Source organism: Ascaphus truei, chromosome 2 (genome assembly GCF_040206685.1).
Source record: "Ascaphus truei isolate aAscTru1 chromosome 2, aAscTru1.hap1, whole genome shotgun sequence".
Lineage (NCBI taxonomy): Eukaryota > Metazoa > Chordata > Amphibia > Anura > Ascaphidae > Ascaphus > Ascaphus truei.
In genome coordinates, this window is record NC_134484.1 from 20,863,451 (window position 1) to 20,882,162 (window position 18,712).

The 18,712-nt window shown below is 42.1% G+C and overlaps 1 protein-coding gene across 19 annotated transcripts in view; it reads left to right on the plus strand.

Annotated features, from left to right (window-relative positions):
• The window catches only part of PTK2 (protein tyrosine kinase 2), a 338,626-nt gene extending 323,839 nt beyond the window's left edge, over nt 1-14,787 (plus strand). For all 19 annotated transcript variants that reach the window (XM_075581727.1, XM_075581721.1, XM_075581682.1 and 16 more), the window contains 3 exons: nt 11,538-11,693; nt 11,814-11,894; nt 13,518-14,787. In XM_075581727.1, the coding sequence (XP_075437842.1) occupies nt 11,538-11,693; nt 11,814-11,894; nt 13,518-13,730 (450 nt within the window). In that variant the 3' untranslated portion in view covers nt 13,731-14,787. The remainder of the gene's footprint in view (nt 1-11,537; nt 11,694-11,813; nt 11,895-13,517) is intronic.
• The last annotated feature ends 3,925 nt before the right edge of the window (nt 14,788-18,712 follow it).

The window sequence follows — 18,712 nt, forward strand, 5'->3', positions numbered from 1 at the left end:
TTGTTTATGAGAAAATTCTGCCAACCTTCCCAGTGATTCCAAACCATATAATATGTATAAAATAAACAGTACTAGCTGTGCTTCAAATCTCAGCTGTGCTTCCAATCTCTGCTAGGGCTGGTTTTGAGTTGATTTGTTTTACTTTCAGGTTATCAAATGCTAATAACTTTCACCATAAGCCGCTTGCACGTTAAGTGACGGTTTCTGACCTGGTGGTAGGGCATCCTTGGGTATCTTGTGGAGAGGAGAATGGGATGTGGACTTTAAAACCTTTTACGTGCTTGAAGTGCCTGCAACTTATTACAAGAGTAATCATGCGTGTATTGCACCAAAGATAAATGGCCACCCCCAGTGCATATTGATGCATTGGTTTCATTGTTTTTCTTTATTTTTTTATACTGACCAGCTGTATATTATTCTTTTGAGTATATGCACTAAAGTATTTGTAGCTAAGCTAAAATAGCTACAGTGCCACACTTTGTGAATATACTCCTATATATTTGTCACTACCACTCAGCACAATAATTCTGTATAAGCCTCTTCACTAAATTGCAAATCCCTTTGGGCAGTAAAATAGTTCCATGAATTATGTTTCATTTGAAAATTAAAATAGTGACCGTTTAGAATCACCATATCTTCCAAATATTCTTCTTGGAGAAATGTAACCCTAAATTGTCCTTCACTCACATCCGTCTGTGGTCTCCCATGTCGCTCTAGTGCAGGGGTAGCCAATTCGGTCACCCAACTGGTCAGATTTTCAGAATATCCTGCTTCAGCACAGGTGGCTCAGTCTTGGCTGAGCTACCTGTGCTGAAGCAGAATAACCTGAAAATCTGACCTGTTGGGGGTTCTTGAGGATTGGTGTTGGCTCCCCCTGCACTAGTGGGATTTCTGCATGCAGTTCAGTGTGACTTGTGCTAATGAGCATTCATGGAGTCTGCTCTGCTGCTGCTGCTTCTTCCTCTACTGTTGCTTAAAAAGAGCTACAGTTATTAACAGGTTTATATATAAATGAGCTGCCTTTTGTAAGGGAAAGTTTATATGCGGAGGGGGGGTGTCTGGTCAAATTCAGGTTTGTTTCATGCAACCGTAAAAGAGTTTTCAGTTTAACTTCTGGAACATGACACGCCGCTTTTAGCTCCGGTTCAGTTCTCTGCATGTTAAAAATATTTATCCCTGTTGAACTTTGCATGCCATGTTTTCCTTGCGTTGCAAAAGGAAGCATGCACTGTATGCATGGCAATCTGCTATTCATCAGCACAGACTGAGCACATACAGAAAGCTCCTGTCCCCATACGTGCCTTTCCTAGCTAACACTTACAGATGTACCTTTGCTTTGTTTATGCATTTTGTTATTTTTGTTCTGCACATTTTCTGTTTATTTTTGAGCTGCATTTATTAATATTGTGTTTCTTTTTCCCTTTTATTTTTTTTTGCTTTGGTAAATTTCTTTAACCTCCCCTCACACTCTGCTCGACATTAGCCATGGAGGGTAAGCACTTCTTGTGTGTGTCTGTGTGCCAGTTTCCCACCGTTTTTCATGTAGTCGTTATTTGCAATGTTGTTGAACACAAAGTACTAAGGCCAAAGGGGAACTCTCATCCACAGAACAAATCGCAAACTTGCACCAAACAATTATTGCTCGAAGACTTTAACGTCTGTAAATATATTTTTGATGTCGCTGTTTAGCAACTGGTGCGGTTTTCTTTTAAGCTTTCTAGTATATGAAATAGTAGGATTTTTGTGTGTAGCATAATAATCAGTGTAAAACAATATGATGAAGGAAGTGACAATCATTCAGGAGTGCCATAGTACAAGTCTCTGACCCATAAAATCCCTTGTGGTGTTTTGTTGTTAAATCCCTGCAAATACAAAGAACACACCGGAGTGTGTCCGCATCTTCCACAAGTCACACAAACCTGATTAATTCACCTCGCCGTCCGGTGTCATGAGGGGGTTTCACTGGCAGGCGGGAATTCTGGGTAGTGTTGTGGGAACGCCACTTTTCGTTTGCTGTGTTACACGACGTGTACAACCAAGTGTGATATGAGGAAGTAACAGAATCCGAAAACCCGCTGAAAAACAGCAATTTCCTCCTTTTGGGCTTCTCGGGTTGACCACGATTTACTGGTTCTGCATTGTAAATAAAGCAGACACCATGAGATTACCGTGGGTAAAACAATTGACAAAAGCCATGCACTGTACAAGATGATTAAACCTTTGAGTGCTGGCGAGGCTGCGGCACCAGAGTGCCACACAATCTCTGCCACAGGAGTGACCAACTCCAGTCATCTAGGGCTACCAACAGGTCAGGTTTTCAGGATATCCCTGCTTCAGCACAGATGGTTCAATGAGCCACCGGTGCTGAAGCAGGGCTATCCTTAACCTGACCTGTTGGTGGGCGTTGAGGACTGGCGTTGGCCCCCCCCTGTCCGGCACATTGACCATGTGATCGTGACATCCCCGCTTCCCTTCTTTGTCCAGTCAGATCTCCCCTAGAAAACGAGCAAAAAGCCCACGACATAGCTACCACGTCAGGGGCCACTGTAGTTCCACACCTCATGACATGGTAGCTATGTCGTGGGGGAATCATGGGATTAAATCACAGGTGGGATCATAACCCTGTTCTGGCGTTTCCTGATGAATGGGGTGCAAATGTTTGGGGTTTTTAAGCGTGTGACTTGGTGATATGTTACATTGAATGCGTCCATTTGTAATTGAAGGATACGCCCAATGGGGAGCTGGACACATCACCAGAATAAAAGATGTACAGGCATCAATAAACTTGTACCCAAACACCACTGCAAATAGCATCACAATGTTAGAAAAAGGCATTAGGTTCAGGTAAGCTTCTCATACTGTTACACTGGGGGTTGTACATAGCAGGTCTACAGGCAGGCGCAATTTTCATGCATAATGATGACTGGTCTATAATGTTACCCGGATAATTGCCTTTAAACCCTGTGAGTGTTCAGAAACTAAATATTATTTGGCAGTTCTGCGCTATTTCTGTTTATCCCTGTACAAATAAAATAGCATTAGCCTGAAAGTTGCTTTTCCTCTGTAGCAAACTGGGAGTAGTGCCCCTCTGGGGGCGCAGAGTGAAGCATGGTGGGGATAGAGGCAGGCGGCGGCAGGCCGCTAGAGTGAAGCAGAGGAGCAGCCGGCAGAGAAGTTAGGAGTTGCACGGAGGCAGAGCAGGATGGCCGGAGAGGAGCGCCCCCAGCGGTCCGACCTGGAAGTCTTTCTTCCTTCCAGTGCCTATGCTGCTATAGCGCGCTCCTCTCTGGCTGTCCTGCTCTGCCTCCGTGCAACTCCTAACTTCTCTGCCGGCTGCTCCTCTGCTTCACTCTGGCAGCACGCCGGCACGTACCATCATCTCCTCCCCACCCCCTGCCTGCCTCTATCACCACCCTGTCCCACAGATAGGCATGCTGGAGGGGGAGAGAGCTGTAGGAAGGGTGAGGAGGAGGATGGGTGGGGAGAGAGGAGGAGGACGGGTGGGGAGAGAGGAGGAGGAGGACGGGTGGGGAGAGAGGAGGAGGACGGGTGGGGAGAGAGGAGGAGGAGGACAGATGCAGAGAGATGAGGAGGAGGATAGATGCAGAGAGATGATGGGGGGGGGTGGAGGGGAGAGAGGGGAGAAAAAAATTGCAGTCAGTATTATCTTATACTTATATGCTGATTTATTGAAAAACAAACCTATAACATTTGCCATGTTTTACTATTTTAAAAATGGTATACCAATTAATAACAAAAGGTCATGTGATTTGGATTACATCAGGCAAAGGGGGGGGGGGGGAGCCAACTAATGTTTACGGATGAAAAGAGGTGCTCCGTGTAAAAAGGTTGCTCACCCCATCTCTGTAGCATATTTAGGCACTAGAGTTGTAACTATTTTTTATTTTTTTTAGCCTATTTAGCTTGAATATGACTATATTAATATTGGGCATAAAGTCGTCACAAAAAGGCACTGCCAACGCGTTTTTGTAATGGCTAGACTTATTCCTGGTATTTACACATATACACAAGTACAGTTAATTGCGTGTGTGCGTGTGTGTAAGTAACCCAACTTCCCACAATCATAATTCATGCTCCCTTATTGGCTAGATTCACATATTTACTGCTAGTATTTTTTGTGTGTGTGTGTGTGTGTGTGTGTGTGTGTGTGTGTGTGTGTGTGTGTGTGTGTGTGTGTGTGTGTGTTAGCTAGCTGTGGGATGTAGGGACTTATTGAATCCCTTTATGCGGTCCCCACAACGACCCCACCAAGAACTGACCGCCACACACACGCATACTTATCTATGACAAATATAATCAATTGCCTATACTTATGGAGGAGGCCCTGACAGTACTTTGAGAATGAGAGAAAGTGGTGGAAGGAGGGTTTGGTTTTTTTTTTAGAGCATTTTCAATCCACTTGGATTGAAAACTGGATGAAGGATAGACAAAAGAGAGTTGTAATAAATGGACCTTTTTCAGGTTTGGCTAAAGTGAGTGGAGTAACTCGGGGATCGGTACTGGGACCCCTGCTTTTTAACTTCTTTATTAATGAACTTGAGATTGTCATAGAGAGAAGTTTCTATCTTTGTTGATGACACTTAATTGTGTAAAGTAGTAGAATCAGAGCAGGATGTAATTTCTCTCCAGAAGGACTTGGATGGACTGGAAACTTGGGCAGGTAAATAGCAGATGAGGTTTAATACAGGTAAATGTAAGGTTATGCATTTGGGAAGCAAGGATAAACAGGCAGGTTCCAAATTAAATGGTAATACATTAGGAGAATCTTTGATGTAGAAGGATTTAGGAGTGTTTGTAGTGATCAGGCTTAGCAATAGTGCCCAAAGACATGCAGTAGCTGCAAAGGCAAACACGATCTTATCTTGCATTAAACGGGAACACAGACAAGTCAGTGACCGAGGTCACATGAGTCCCTTATTAGCACGCACTCATGGTGCAATAATAATTGAATATAGGGGGATAAAGTTATCCACAGAGAAGCCTCACGTTCACCACTCACCCACAAATAATGGGGCTAATAATGGTAACAGGACGTCTAACCTGCTAAAAATAGAAAATAATACATTTTTAATAAGACAATCAAAAACGCAGAAACAAGTGAACGTATATATCAGTGGGTGCATAGCACCTCCCTATCTGGTGATTCACTTTTAATCCATTTTTAACTCACTGATATATACGTTCACTTGTTTCTGCGTTTTTGATTGTATTATTAAAAATGTATTATTTTCTATTTTTAGCAGGTTAGACGTCCTGTTGACATTATTAGCCCCATTATTTGTGGGTGAGTGCTGAACGTGAGGCTTCTCTGTGGATAACTTTATCCCCCTATATTAATTTATTATTGCACCATGAGTGCGTGCTAATAAGGGACTCATGTGACCTCAGTCACTGTCTTGTTTGTGTTCTAATTGATTTTCCCTATGCACCTGGTGTTTTTTTTGTATTTACATGCATTTTGGAATTGAGCGTTATCATTATCTATGTTTTTGTCTTGCATGAAATGGGCAATGGATGGAAGGGAAGAAAACATAATGATGCTCCTTTTTATAAAGCATTGGTAGACCACACCTTGAATATGAAGTACAATTTTGGGCACCACTCCTTGGAAAAGACATTCTGGAACTAGAGAGAGTGCAGGGAAGAGCCACCAAATTAATAAGGGGGATGGACAATCTGATTTATGGGAGGCTAGCTAAATTAGATTTGTTTAGAAAAGAGGCATCTAAGAGGGGATATGATAACTATATAACTATATTCGGGGACAATACTGTACGGATATAGGATAACGTATCTGTCGTCTACATTTAGCATACTGTAGGTTTTTTTCCAACCTCAAGTACTATGCAACTATGTAACGAAGTAAGAGAGTATAGCGAGAACTACACTAATTGTTGCAAAAATAAATCTAGCAAATAAAAATACCACTTATGAACACATTCACATGTCTAACAGGTCTGCAACCCTGTCTTTCCTTTTATCTGTTGGTATACAATGCTTCCACTCAGTCTCGTATTTCCCATTAGGCCCGAGCCTAGGGCGGGAAATTTCCATTTCCCCTCCCGTCCCCCCCACCATGTACGCAACCCCGCTCTCTTCCCCACTGATTAGCGGGGGAGAGCGTGAGGCCTCTGTAACGTTCTTACCTTCTCCTGCAGCAGCATGGCATCAAATGTCGCTGCAGCATCACATGCCATCTCGGTGTCATTTGACGCTTGCCAGGGCTTGGATTGATATATAACGTGTTGATTCCTCCCCCACTTGGCTTTGCCGTCTTTGTCTTGAGGATACTCCTGGCTGATGTCCCGCTCACTGTATTCTCCAATCTGCTGCTATTCCTTCTCCACAGCGAATGCAAGGAACTAAGCGGTGATAAAACCTTGTATAGAACAGCCTCCCAGGACACCATCAGCTTAGCACAGTCACTGTCTCTATGGCTTCAGTCTCTGGTTGTGTACCTACAATCTTTATTACGTGTCTGACTCTATTGCCATGTGTGACCTAGATAACTCATCTGCAGATGCAGTGCATAGGTGTCCGTTTCTAAATAGTCTCTCCCTTTCTCCCCTTTACATTCGCTCACTCTCTCCCTCAATTTTATTATCGCTGTGTCTCCTGTTTTATCTATGCCATTAAATCTTTACGCTTCTAAAAATTTGTATACATGTTACCATCTATTGGTCTACATTGTGTGTGTGTGTGTGTGTGTGTGTGTGTGTGTGTGTGTCTATATATATATATATATATATATATATATATATATATATATATATATATATATATATATATATATATATATATATATATATATATATATATATATATATATGGTCCTATGACATAAATTGTTAGTCCAATAAAAAAGGTATCACCTAATACTGAAGAACTCATTTATTCTGCACTATCGCAACTGGACTAACACGGCTACTTTCTGCTTTATATATATATATATATATATATATATATATATATATATATATATATATATATATATATATATATATATATATATATATAGACATACACATACACACAATGTAGACCAATAGATGGTAACATGTATACAAATTTTATACATATATATATATATATATATATATATATATATATATATTACCATCTATTGGTCGTGTGTGTGTGTGTGTGTGTGTATGTATATATAGAGAGAGAGAGATATAGATACACACACACTGTAGACCAATAGATGGTAACATACACACACACGCACATATATATATATATATATATATATATATATATATATATATATATATATATATATATATATATATATATATATATATGCAAATATAACTGTATGCTCATATTTGCTTTCCTGTCGAGGGTTTTTGTCACTTTTTTTACTCGCCATAACTTAACTCAGTATTATGTTTTATATATATATATATATATATACACACACACACACACACACACACACACAGAGAGATAGAGGTGTGTGAGTGTGTATACATATATTTGTGTGTGTATATTATAAATATATATATATATATATATACATACCCACCATAACTTAAGTGTGTGTGTGTGTGTGTGTGTGTGTGTGTGTGTAGGTAGGTATGTGTACCATGTTAGCCGAGCTAAATAATCAAAAACAAATAGTCAGGCCTTCAACTCTTCCAGCCAGGACATTATTGGCCAGTAATGCCCTGTTCTTCGGGGATTATTACTTAAGTAATGGTGGTGTCCAGGAAATGTACTTCGTCCGGGGAATGAGTGAGTTTGAGGTTGATGGTCGTGTGGAAGGTATTGAAGTTCTCATGGAACTGGATGAAGTCCTGTTCACCAGAGGTCCAAATCCTAATTCTATCCCTATATACCATTAGGGACTACATATTAGCCACACACATGAACAGAAATGCAACACCCTCTTACATTTCCACACCTACCCACACCATTGTTATACACTCCCCCTCCACACACACCTTTTGTAAAGCACTGTGAGGGCTTTATTAATTAAGATTTACACACGCACACATACACACATGCGCACGCACAAATACACAAGCACGCATGCATACACACACACTTTATTTATTTTCCTAGAAGAAGAAAAAAGGGTGAGTGTACTCTGAAGTGAGGATGGGACCTGGGGAAAAATTATTCTTGGACATGCACAATAATATACACAGTTATTCACATTTCAAAATAGTTTCAAATCGGTTATTATTTTTGTCAATAATAATTATTACATTCTAATTGTTTTATAAACCATTAAAAAAATTTTTTTTAGATTATCACAATAGAGCTATGATAAAAGGTACATGAACTTCGTTCCCTCTAAAAAAGCGAGATCTATATCACCTATCTCCGCTTTCTATGTCCTTATTCTAACTACCTGTTCACTTTTCTACTTAACAGATGAACGGACTATAGCCCTATTTATTTATTCTACTTGATAAATAAGCGAGGATTCCAGAAGTCAACTGTTCTATTTCTCTGTCTTTCACGCGCTCACACTTTTCTACTGTTTTACTTTCACTATATTTCTCGGTCATTCTAACTCCTTCTCTCCCTCCTGCTGCATACTTACCGGTTTATAATAATTTTCTCTTATTTTACTCCCTTGTGTCTGTTGCCTGCTTGGTCCTGTCCTGACTCTTCACTGCTCCTTCACTGGTTTATGTTCCAACTATACCTGATGACTCTTGTTTTCCATTTTATTGTTGTCTTAGCAGATATTATATATATATATATATATATATATATATATATATATATATATAGTGGTTGACAAATAACCAAAACATCTACTCGCCACACAAAAAAATCTACTCGCCACCTAGTACCAAATGTGTGCTGCTTGGGCCACTATTAACTCGCCCGGGGGTTAAATCCACTCGCCCGGGGCGAGCAAATGTATAGGTTTGTCGAACACTGTGTGTGTGTGTGTGTGTGTGTGTGTGTGTGTGTGTGTGTGTGTGTGTGTGTGTGTGTGTGTGTGTATATATATATATATATATATATATATATAGCAACTGTAAATATTACTGTATGCTCATTTGCATGTCTTAGACAGGTCTGCAACCCTGTCTTTCCCCATTATCGCCCAGCATACAGCGCTTCCACTGCAGCAAGGGATTCTGGGAAATGACATGCAAATGAGCACTCAGTGCCACCTTTTGTCTCAAGCTCGTATTACGCAAGCAAATCCTCAAGCCAATGCATGCTGTTTTAAACACAGCTTTTAGACAGAGGCTGGGATGAGATGCAAAGCCATTAAACCCACTCACAGACATGTTTCAACCTTGATGGGTATCATCAGTGTGAGGTTGGTTGTAATGGCTAAGCTGGTTTTGTGACTATAGACTAGGTAATCACCACAATTATTAAGGTTATGGTGGGTAAAAAAAGTGACAAAAACCCTCCACAGTAAAGCATAAAGCAACTGTAAATATTATTGTATGCTCATTTGCATGTCTTAGACAGGTCTGCAACCCTGAATCCCAGAATCCCTTGCTGCAGTGGAAGCGCTGTATGCTGGGCGATAATGGGGAAAGACAGAGTGGCAGACCTGTCTAAGACATGCAAATGAGCATACAGTAATATTTACAGTTGCTTTATGCTTTACTGTGGAGGGTTTTTGTCACTTTTTTTACCCACCATAACCTTAATAATTGTGGTGATTACCTAGTCTATAGACTCAAAACCAGTTTAGCCATTACAACCAACCTCACACTGATGATACCCATCAAGGTTGAAACATGTCTGTGAGTGGGTTTAATGGCTTTGCATCTCATCTCATCCCAGCCTCTGTCTAAAAGCTGTGTTTAAAACAGCATGCATTGGCTTGAGGATTTGCTTGTGTAATACGAGCTTGAGACAAAAGGTGGCACTGAGTGCTCATTTGCATGTCATTTCCCAGAATCCCTTGCTGCAGTGGAAGCGCTGTATGCTGGGCGATAATGGGGAAAGACAGGGTTGCAGACCTGTCTAAGACATGCAAATATGCAGTAATATTTACAGTTGCTTTACTGTGGAGGGTTTTTGTCACTTTTTTTTTACCCACCATAACCTTTATATATATATATATATATATATATATATATATATATATATATATGTATATATATGTATATATATATATATGTTATGGTGGGTAAAAAAAAGTGTATATATATATATATTATGTATAGATATAGAGATATAGACAGGGAGGCACACGCGTCCGTGCCAGTGATCAGGTAACCAATCTGGCCCAGCCAGGGTTGCCCCGCCAACTATATAATCACAGCACAGTATTTGTTTTAGAACAGAAATGTTAAATGTGCCCAATTCATATTTTTTCTTGGAACCAGGCGATACGCCAGGGCTGAGAAGTGTTATTTTCTACTCTTGGGACCCCCTTACTCCCAGGTTAATTACCATTTTCCATGCCTTTGCACTTCCTGGAGAATCTACCATGGCCGCCTCTGACGACCAATAGCAAGCGGTAACAGGTGGTGATGCAGCTTCCTGCGGGTCCAGTGAGATTTGGCGGACATATTTTGTCCCCAGGTGGATGGATGCCTGAGAAATGGGAACATTTATAGTAGATAGTCATTCCAAGGTCTGAAACTGGTACTGATACTTTTCTTCCCTGTATCCTTCGCTCCTGCATTACATAACATGCACTGCGGGGCCACTGGTTTTAAAGGCGTTGCCCTTTAAAGCTGCAATCCGCTCTGCTCGTCATCAAGAAATGAAACGTCTCCTTTCTTGTTACCATTGGGAAGTCCTTTCCGTGATGATTTTAATAACTCCACCCATGTTACATTCTGTAGTTTAAAGCGGCAAAACATGAAAAATCCTACGTATTTTTTATGTTTTTTTAAATAAGTTCTGTAGTATTAGATTTTATTTTTTTTATCTCCTAATGCCATTTTTTTTTTTAATGTACTGAGAATCCTTTTGTGGCTACAGTAACCATTTATAAAGTCATATCCACTTCCTGTTTTGAAACAGGGTTTGACATACACCTTTTTGAGCTCTGCCCTGTGGCAACAAAGTATCACAAACCATTTCTGTGTTCCAAACCACAGAATGTCTATAACTCTGCAAGCAGTAACAATGTGTTATGCTAAGTAATATAATGTTACATAATCAGTTGCAGCATTTCACAGACTGCAGCACAAAGTTAGAAGGTGGCCATTATGTTAGTCACACAATCAGGATTTATACAGATTTATAACAGGAGCATCAAACGATTGCCGGTTTAGGCAAGAATTATACGTCGTCGCACACTTTACATATACAAATGAGCGGTCAGATTGTGTGAGGACTTCCTTTTTGGGGGGGGGAGGGGCGTGAATTGCTGTTTAAATACCAGCCAGAAACCCCTAATAAGAGAGCGGTGATTGACATTGCAAAGTCCGTGGGTCTGTTACGTGATGCGTTGGTCATTCAGCTCCCGTGATGTGTAAAATGCAAAGCGCCACCTTCTGGTGACAATTAAGTTTTATTTTGTTTCCTTTTATGATTTTTATCTCCATTTTTTTTTTTTTTTTTTTTTACAGCTTCAGCCACAAGAAATCAGCCCTCCCCCAACAGCCAACCTGGATCGCACCAACGACAAAGTGTATGAGAATGTGACGGGCTTGGTGAAAGCGGTGATAGAAATGTCCAGCAGAATCCAGCCAGCTCCTCCTGAGGAATACGTGCCAATGGTGAAGGTAATAAAGAGCACTACAATCTGTTTGCTGCGTTATCATGACGTGCTGAAAGGTGCTTTTCAGTAAGCACCTGGCATCAGTGTCTTTATGCCACGCTGACATGTTGGTTTAATCCCACAGGGGGTTGGTTTGGCGTTACGGACCTTGCTAGCAACTGTAGATGAAACGATTCCAGTTCTCCCTGCGAGTACACACAGAGAGGTACACCATCTTTTTACTCCATCAAAGTTGCATGATCTGATCACAACATATAGACGGAATAGTACAAAGAAAATCTTGCATTTAATAAGGTATCACTCAAAAATAACTAAAGAAAATAGAAAAGCAGGATCCTAAACCTCCGCATAAAAATAATTCAGGCAGAGTTCACTGAACCCGTTGGGTCATATATAGGTTCAGATAATCCCGTATAAAGTTTCCATTTTCAGCAATCCACTTGCATAGAAAAGTGTAATAAATGTTTTCTATTCCTCCAAGTAATGCTGGAGTTTCATCTTATTCACATGGTTTCAGTAAACATTCTTAATAGGATATTGCTTGTTCCTTTTCGATATGTTTCTAAGCAGTATAGAGAATAAATGTGTCTGCTCAATCACCTGTAATTGAACATCAAATATAATGTGGTCGAATTAAAGATGGACGTCTCCGGACAAAGAAATACAACAATATTGCAAGTATAGGATCCAACATTCACACACAATTGGTTACAACAGGGGTGCACAAACTTACCGCCATGCGCCCCCCTTTTTCCCCTCCCCTCCGACTCACGCCCCTACCCGCCCCCCCCCTGCACGGCTCCGGGGTCGTGTGACATCACGTTGCCATTTTCTTTAGTTTTTTTGAGTGGTATTCATTTGTTCAGGATTTATTACCTTTATATGCTAATGTTAAGTGTCAGCACCGGTAATAACTTTCAGCAGAGTAAATATTTGTTTGATGTATTTTTGTTAAGATATCGCAAGAAATAATAAACTGTTACATGGAAATATTATGTAGCCTGTTACTGAAACCATTATGTGGTTGCAAACCGTACTCTCAGCACCTTCTTTTAAGAGTCTGTTGTCATTTGGCCTCTACAGGAGTTGGGTTACCAATATGTAACCATGTTCCCTTCATTAGAACCTTAATTTCAAAATTACCCAGGAGAGTAAACACATATTGGGGTAGATGTTTGACAGAAAATTTACTTTCATTAACATTTTTGTTTTCACTCATCCTACTTGCATGAATATACCCCACTGTGTCCAAACATGAATATACCCCACTGTGTCCAAACAACAAGACAGAAGTAAGCATCGCGAGTCTCATTAAGTATGTGGGGCTAAGCCATAAGACTCCATAAAGCACTGAATGGACCATGAGCATCGCTTATTGATATGGGCCGAAGTGCTTGAGCATGCTGAGAATTTCCAGGCCTATAGTATTGCATTACAGTTGGTTTAGGAAATGAACCGTTGTTTTACTATTTATCAACCAGCAAAACATTGATAATCTGCAGTAACTATATCATACATTTTCTATACTGATTCGCTGCTGCTTGCCTTAATTATTATGGCATTTCTGTCAGACCCGATGAAGGACCCTGAGAGGTTCGCAAGCTTGTAACATTTCAACTATTTGTTGGTCCAATAAAAGGTATCATACCCCCTCCTCCCTGTCCCATCTTTGTTACTACATGGAAGAAACCATGGCCCAACACGGCCACTCACCCTCCCACAATTATTACAAAATTGTTGGAAATTAACAAAGCAGGCATTTTATGACTGTGTTTGCAAACGTAAATAAACTCATTTGCATGTTTGCTCCTATCCAATGGTGTTTCAGATCGAGATGGCCCAGAAGCTGCTGAATTCTGACTTGGCTGAGCTGATCAACAAGATGAAGCTGGCGCAGCAGTACGTCATGACCAGCCTTCAGCAGGAGTACAAGAAGCAAATGCTCACCGCTGCTCACGCATTGGCCGTGGACGCTAAAAACTTGCTAGATGTTATTGACCAAGCCAGATTGAAAATGATTGGCCAGTCAAGGCCACATTAAACTCCAAGGCCAGAGCTGATGTTCTGTTTCTTTTGACGTCAACACACGTGTTCCTTTGGGATTATATCTAGCCTTCCACCAGCAATCCTAAACAGCAGAGGACAACAGCTCCACCAGTGCTGGCTGCCACAATTTGGCACCTCCATGCAGTTTTATCCTTCTTTTTTTATGGCTGAAATGCAGACGGCCTAGGACTCCATGTGTGGCAGTATCATGGCATGAACCTTGCCAGCCATGCGTCTAAAAACCACGCTGCCAAGAAGCACAGGACAGCAACAACAGACACGGAGAAAGAGCCAGAGGGTAACCTGCTGAACATGGGCGAGGCCCCGTGATGCGAATAAATCCGGGCAACTCGGAGAGCAGACCGCTTCAGTGTGCAACGTGACCACCGCCGCCGCCACAACTGGAATCTATTCTTTTCGTATTACTACAAACACACAAGTCGCAATATGCTACTCACAATTTACACAGAAAATAAGAAGCTATATTTTCAAGACTTAAATCATTGAAAGACACATGTAAAGAAGGTTCTTTTCCATCTCTCTGCCTTTCCTCTTTTTTCTTCTCTTAAATGTGGATGTGTGACCCCCCTGATTGGAAGCTAACCGTAGACAACTGAAAACTCTTGTATGTCTTTTTTTTTCACCAGAATAAAGTGCCAGTTTTTTTTGTAGCGGCCGTTCTTTGGCGTGGGGGAAACGCACTGCTTAGGAACAGAACAGCAGCGTTTTAGAGAGATTGTGAGATTTCTGTAGCCATTAAATGTTCACCCCATTTTTATATAATTTGTAAAGCAATGTTAAAGCCATTGTGATATTTTATATTACCATAGTTACTAGTTCTCCTATGCCCGTCTTGCCCGAAAGTTAAAATGGACCAACCCATTTTCTTTCTTTATTATTAGCTTAATTACCCAAATTTCTTATCATACCATTTGTTCTGTAAAACATAAACACCCCTTTGGTTTGTCAGGGGGATATAAATTATTCTCAGGAAGAATATAATAAACTGTACAGTTACTTTGGCCTATTAAAAAGGTGTGACCTGTGAACCAGATTGTTGTAATAGTTGGATCTGTTAGTGGAGCATTAGGACATGAATTGGTTTTTAATGTCCCGGCTGGATGAACGTCCAATTTTTATCAATGCATTAATGACCAGTTGATGGTCCGCTAGGCAACATTGGTTATTCTCGATATAAATAATTTATATATAAAGTAAATCAAGTGATGTCGGTTATTTTTCTTACAGCTGTTATGGGAGGGCGTATTTCCACTTAGGATTTCTTCACCAGACTATATAACATGGTATCAATATGGTATATTAGAGCATATTAAGTAACCCATTGGTTTTATTTTTATTTAAAGCACTGAAACTGAGGCAGCCTCCTGAGCTGAACGGTTACTTTTAGCTCCGGGGACTTGCATGTCCCCAAGGTACTTACTGGTGTACTATACACAAAAAAACCTCAGCAGAGACTGCTGCTCTATCATAGTATCTGTTTCCACTTTGATTGCTCACAGATTTTAAATAATGTGCTTTATTCCTAAGGAAAAAAATGTCCAAAACATCCTCTGATGTGTAATCGAGCAGCTTTATGAGAGAAGCTCAGGATGAGAGATCTCACGTCCTTGCTCTATGCTTCCTGCTTTGGGTACCGAGTGAGAAACAGCAGAAGAGGTTTCCATGTGTACAACCAACTGCAGGCTGTGGGGCTACGTAAAGAAAAACAAATACAATCCAAAGAAAAGAACAAAAATAAGTTGCATGAAGATGTTCTGGATTAGAAGGCATCACCTTGAGCTCACCTTCAGGATAGGTTATTTCTGCGGGAATGGCACGTTATAATGCCGGTAGCACACAGTGATTTCCAGCCAATCTCTGAGTTATAGGGAATGCCTAATATTTGAGTAGCTGAAATTGTTCTGAATTACTTCTGAAATATATAATATCACTTGTGATCACATTCACATTTCTCAGGCAGGTCTGCAACTCTGCTTTACACCATTCCCTTGAGTTGCAGACAGTGGCGTTACCACAGTGCCGTGGGGGCCAGCCCAACAAAGGCCAGAGTTCAGACTCCAGTTCCGCTGCGGTGTCTGGTTGAAGCAGGGCCGACACACACACACACACACACTCACTCTCTCCTCCCCCTGCCTGTTACCCTGACCGCATGGCCAAGCACACACTCCAGCAGCTCGCACACAGACTGGGCTGGACCATGTACTTCCACCACTGCTTGCAGACCTGTCTGAGACGTGTGAATGTGCTCACAGGTGATATTTGTATTTGCTGCCCGGTGGAGGGTTTTTGGCACTTTTTTTTACCCACCGTAACTTATTTAATGTGTGCTTGAAATATGTAATGGTGTTCCTTAAATGTTTGGCCTTTTTTTTCATAGCAAAAGAAATAAGGTATTTTATAAAGACTCTAAAAATGTTTAAATCACGCCCATTGCCAGACAGGGGGTAGTGCTCTTTTTGCAATGCCTTGCTGACCCATCTGCCAAAGGATTTAATATCCAAAGGCAAGAAATAATTTCACATGCTTTTACAGCAGGGGGGAGCAAACCTTTTCTGCCGGGCCCCCCTTTTGCCTGATGTAATCAAAATCACAAGAAAACAAAAAAGTTATTAAACGGTATACCATGTGAATACAAATACGTATAAATACTTACATATTGCAACATTTTTTTTAAACCGTTAAACATTACAATTTAATTGGTATCTAGTAATATTTGTTTCTTTGGTGGGCTGTCACTATCACACAGGCAATCCTTTTTTGGGGGGCATTCATCCACCCCTTTTCTATACCCTTTTTTCCCTTCCCCTCCCTTTTTTCCTTATCCCATTTGCCTCTTTCTCCCCCTCCGCCCCACCCCCTGCTTGCCTTCCCCAGTGTCATCCACTCTCCTCCTTTCCAGTATTATTTTTTTTAATACTTTTATTACTGATATGGGGTGTGTTTCCTTGTGCTTCAGTAATATTTATTGAGTAAATATTTGAGTAAAATTCGCACAGCCTACCCTTTCGCTCCATCAGCAGCAGTGCCTCCTGTCCTGTGTGGTTGAAGAGGATCGCGGCGAGCAGGGTAGCTGTTGCAGGGGTGTCCCAGGTCAGACCGCTGGCGCGCGCTCCTCCCCTGCCGTCCTCTTGCGTTCTGGCCTCTTCTTTCGACTCCATCAGCTGGTTTCTTCTGCGACTGCCGCTGCCTGCCAACACAACCATGTTCGCTGCCTGTGCACACCATGTTCCGCAGGCTGCACCGGCCCTGCGCCCCACAGTTTGCGCACCCCTGCGTTCCAGTCTTTCATACACTGGTAATAATACATTACAGAGCCCCCTCCGCTGTGGGTGGGAGTCTGATGACTTGTGAAACCATATCATCTGGTTTTAGGTGACAGATGCAGAGGAGTTGCACACCAATTACTCACAGGTCAGTGGTCCGGTGGTATCGGAAAACCTGAATTGTACTGCCTGTTTTACTAAAGAAAAACCTGATTAGTGGATCTTCCTAATCGTGAAATTACCGTCATACCTAGTTTGACTAGAGGCCTCTTCATGCTCACCTTCTGTTTCTTTCCCAACCCCCTATTGCTCTGGATTACAGGACCTGCAGAGCACAGCTGAATTCAAGAAGAACCTTTCAGCCTACATCTGCATCGCTGCTAAGGCAGCACCTTGGCGGCGGTGAAAGGGCTATTAGCGTTTGCTGCTGTTTGTGCCCTGCACCTGCAACACACCGAACTGGGAACACTGGAAACATGGCCGCTTCATGTCAAGTAATGACTTCAACCGCCTCTTAGTTTTGGATTCCTGTTATCTTGCTCTCCCTTATTTACCTGTGCTCTCTCACTTGCCATTTTGCATCTATCCCTAATTCCCACACTTTCACCTAAAGCAGGCCTGCCCAACTCGTAAAGTGAGAAGGGCCAAACTGCTCCAAGGAAAAAAAATTTGGGCCGCACGGGTTAAATCATCATCATCATCATCATCATCTCTCCTCCAGCACCTCTCCATCATCATCATCATCCTCATCTCCCCCAGAACCCCTCACTATCAACCTTTATGATACTCCCCATCTATCTCTCATACCCCCATCTCTCCCCCTCACCCACACAATACCACCCTCCACATCAAAAACACAATACCCCCTCCACATCCCCCCAGCCCATTCCATGTCAGCAGCCCCCCCCCCCAAGTCAGCATCCCATGTCAGCATCCCCCCCATGTCTCTCTTCCCTCAATATAACACTCTCTCCCCCTCCCCTAAATCACACCCTCTCCCCCTCCTCTCAATGACACTCTCCCCCTCCTCTCAATGACACTCCCCCTCACCTCAATATGACACACTCTCCCCCTCCCCTCAATATGACACTCTCTCCCCCTCCACTCAATATGACACTCTCTCCCCCTCCCCTCAATGTGACACTCCCCCTCCCCTCAATATGACACTCTCCCCCTCCCCTAAATCACACCCTCTCCCCCTCCTCTCAATATGACACTCTCCCCCTCCCCTCAATATGACACTCTCTCCCCCTCCCCTCAATATGACACTCTCTCTCCCTCCCCTCAATATGACACTCTCCCTCCCCTCAATATGACACTCTCTCTCCCTCCCCTCAATATGACACTCTCCCTCCCCTCAATATGACAGTCTCTCCCTCCCCTCAATATGACACTCTCTCCCCTCAATATGACACTCTCTCCCCTCAATATGACACACTCCCCCTCCCCTAAATGACACGCTCTCCCCCTCCCCTCAATATGACACTCTCCCCCTCCCCTCAATATGACACACTCTCCCCCTCCCCTCAATATGAAACTCTCTCCCCTCGCATGTCAGCAGCCCACCCCCCCCTCACATGTCAGCAGCCCACTCCCCCTCACATGTCAGCACCCCCCCTCACGTGTCAGCACCCCCCCTCACATGTCAGCAGCCCACCCCCCACCTCTGCACCAGCCCGTTTTTCACACCCCC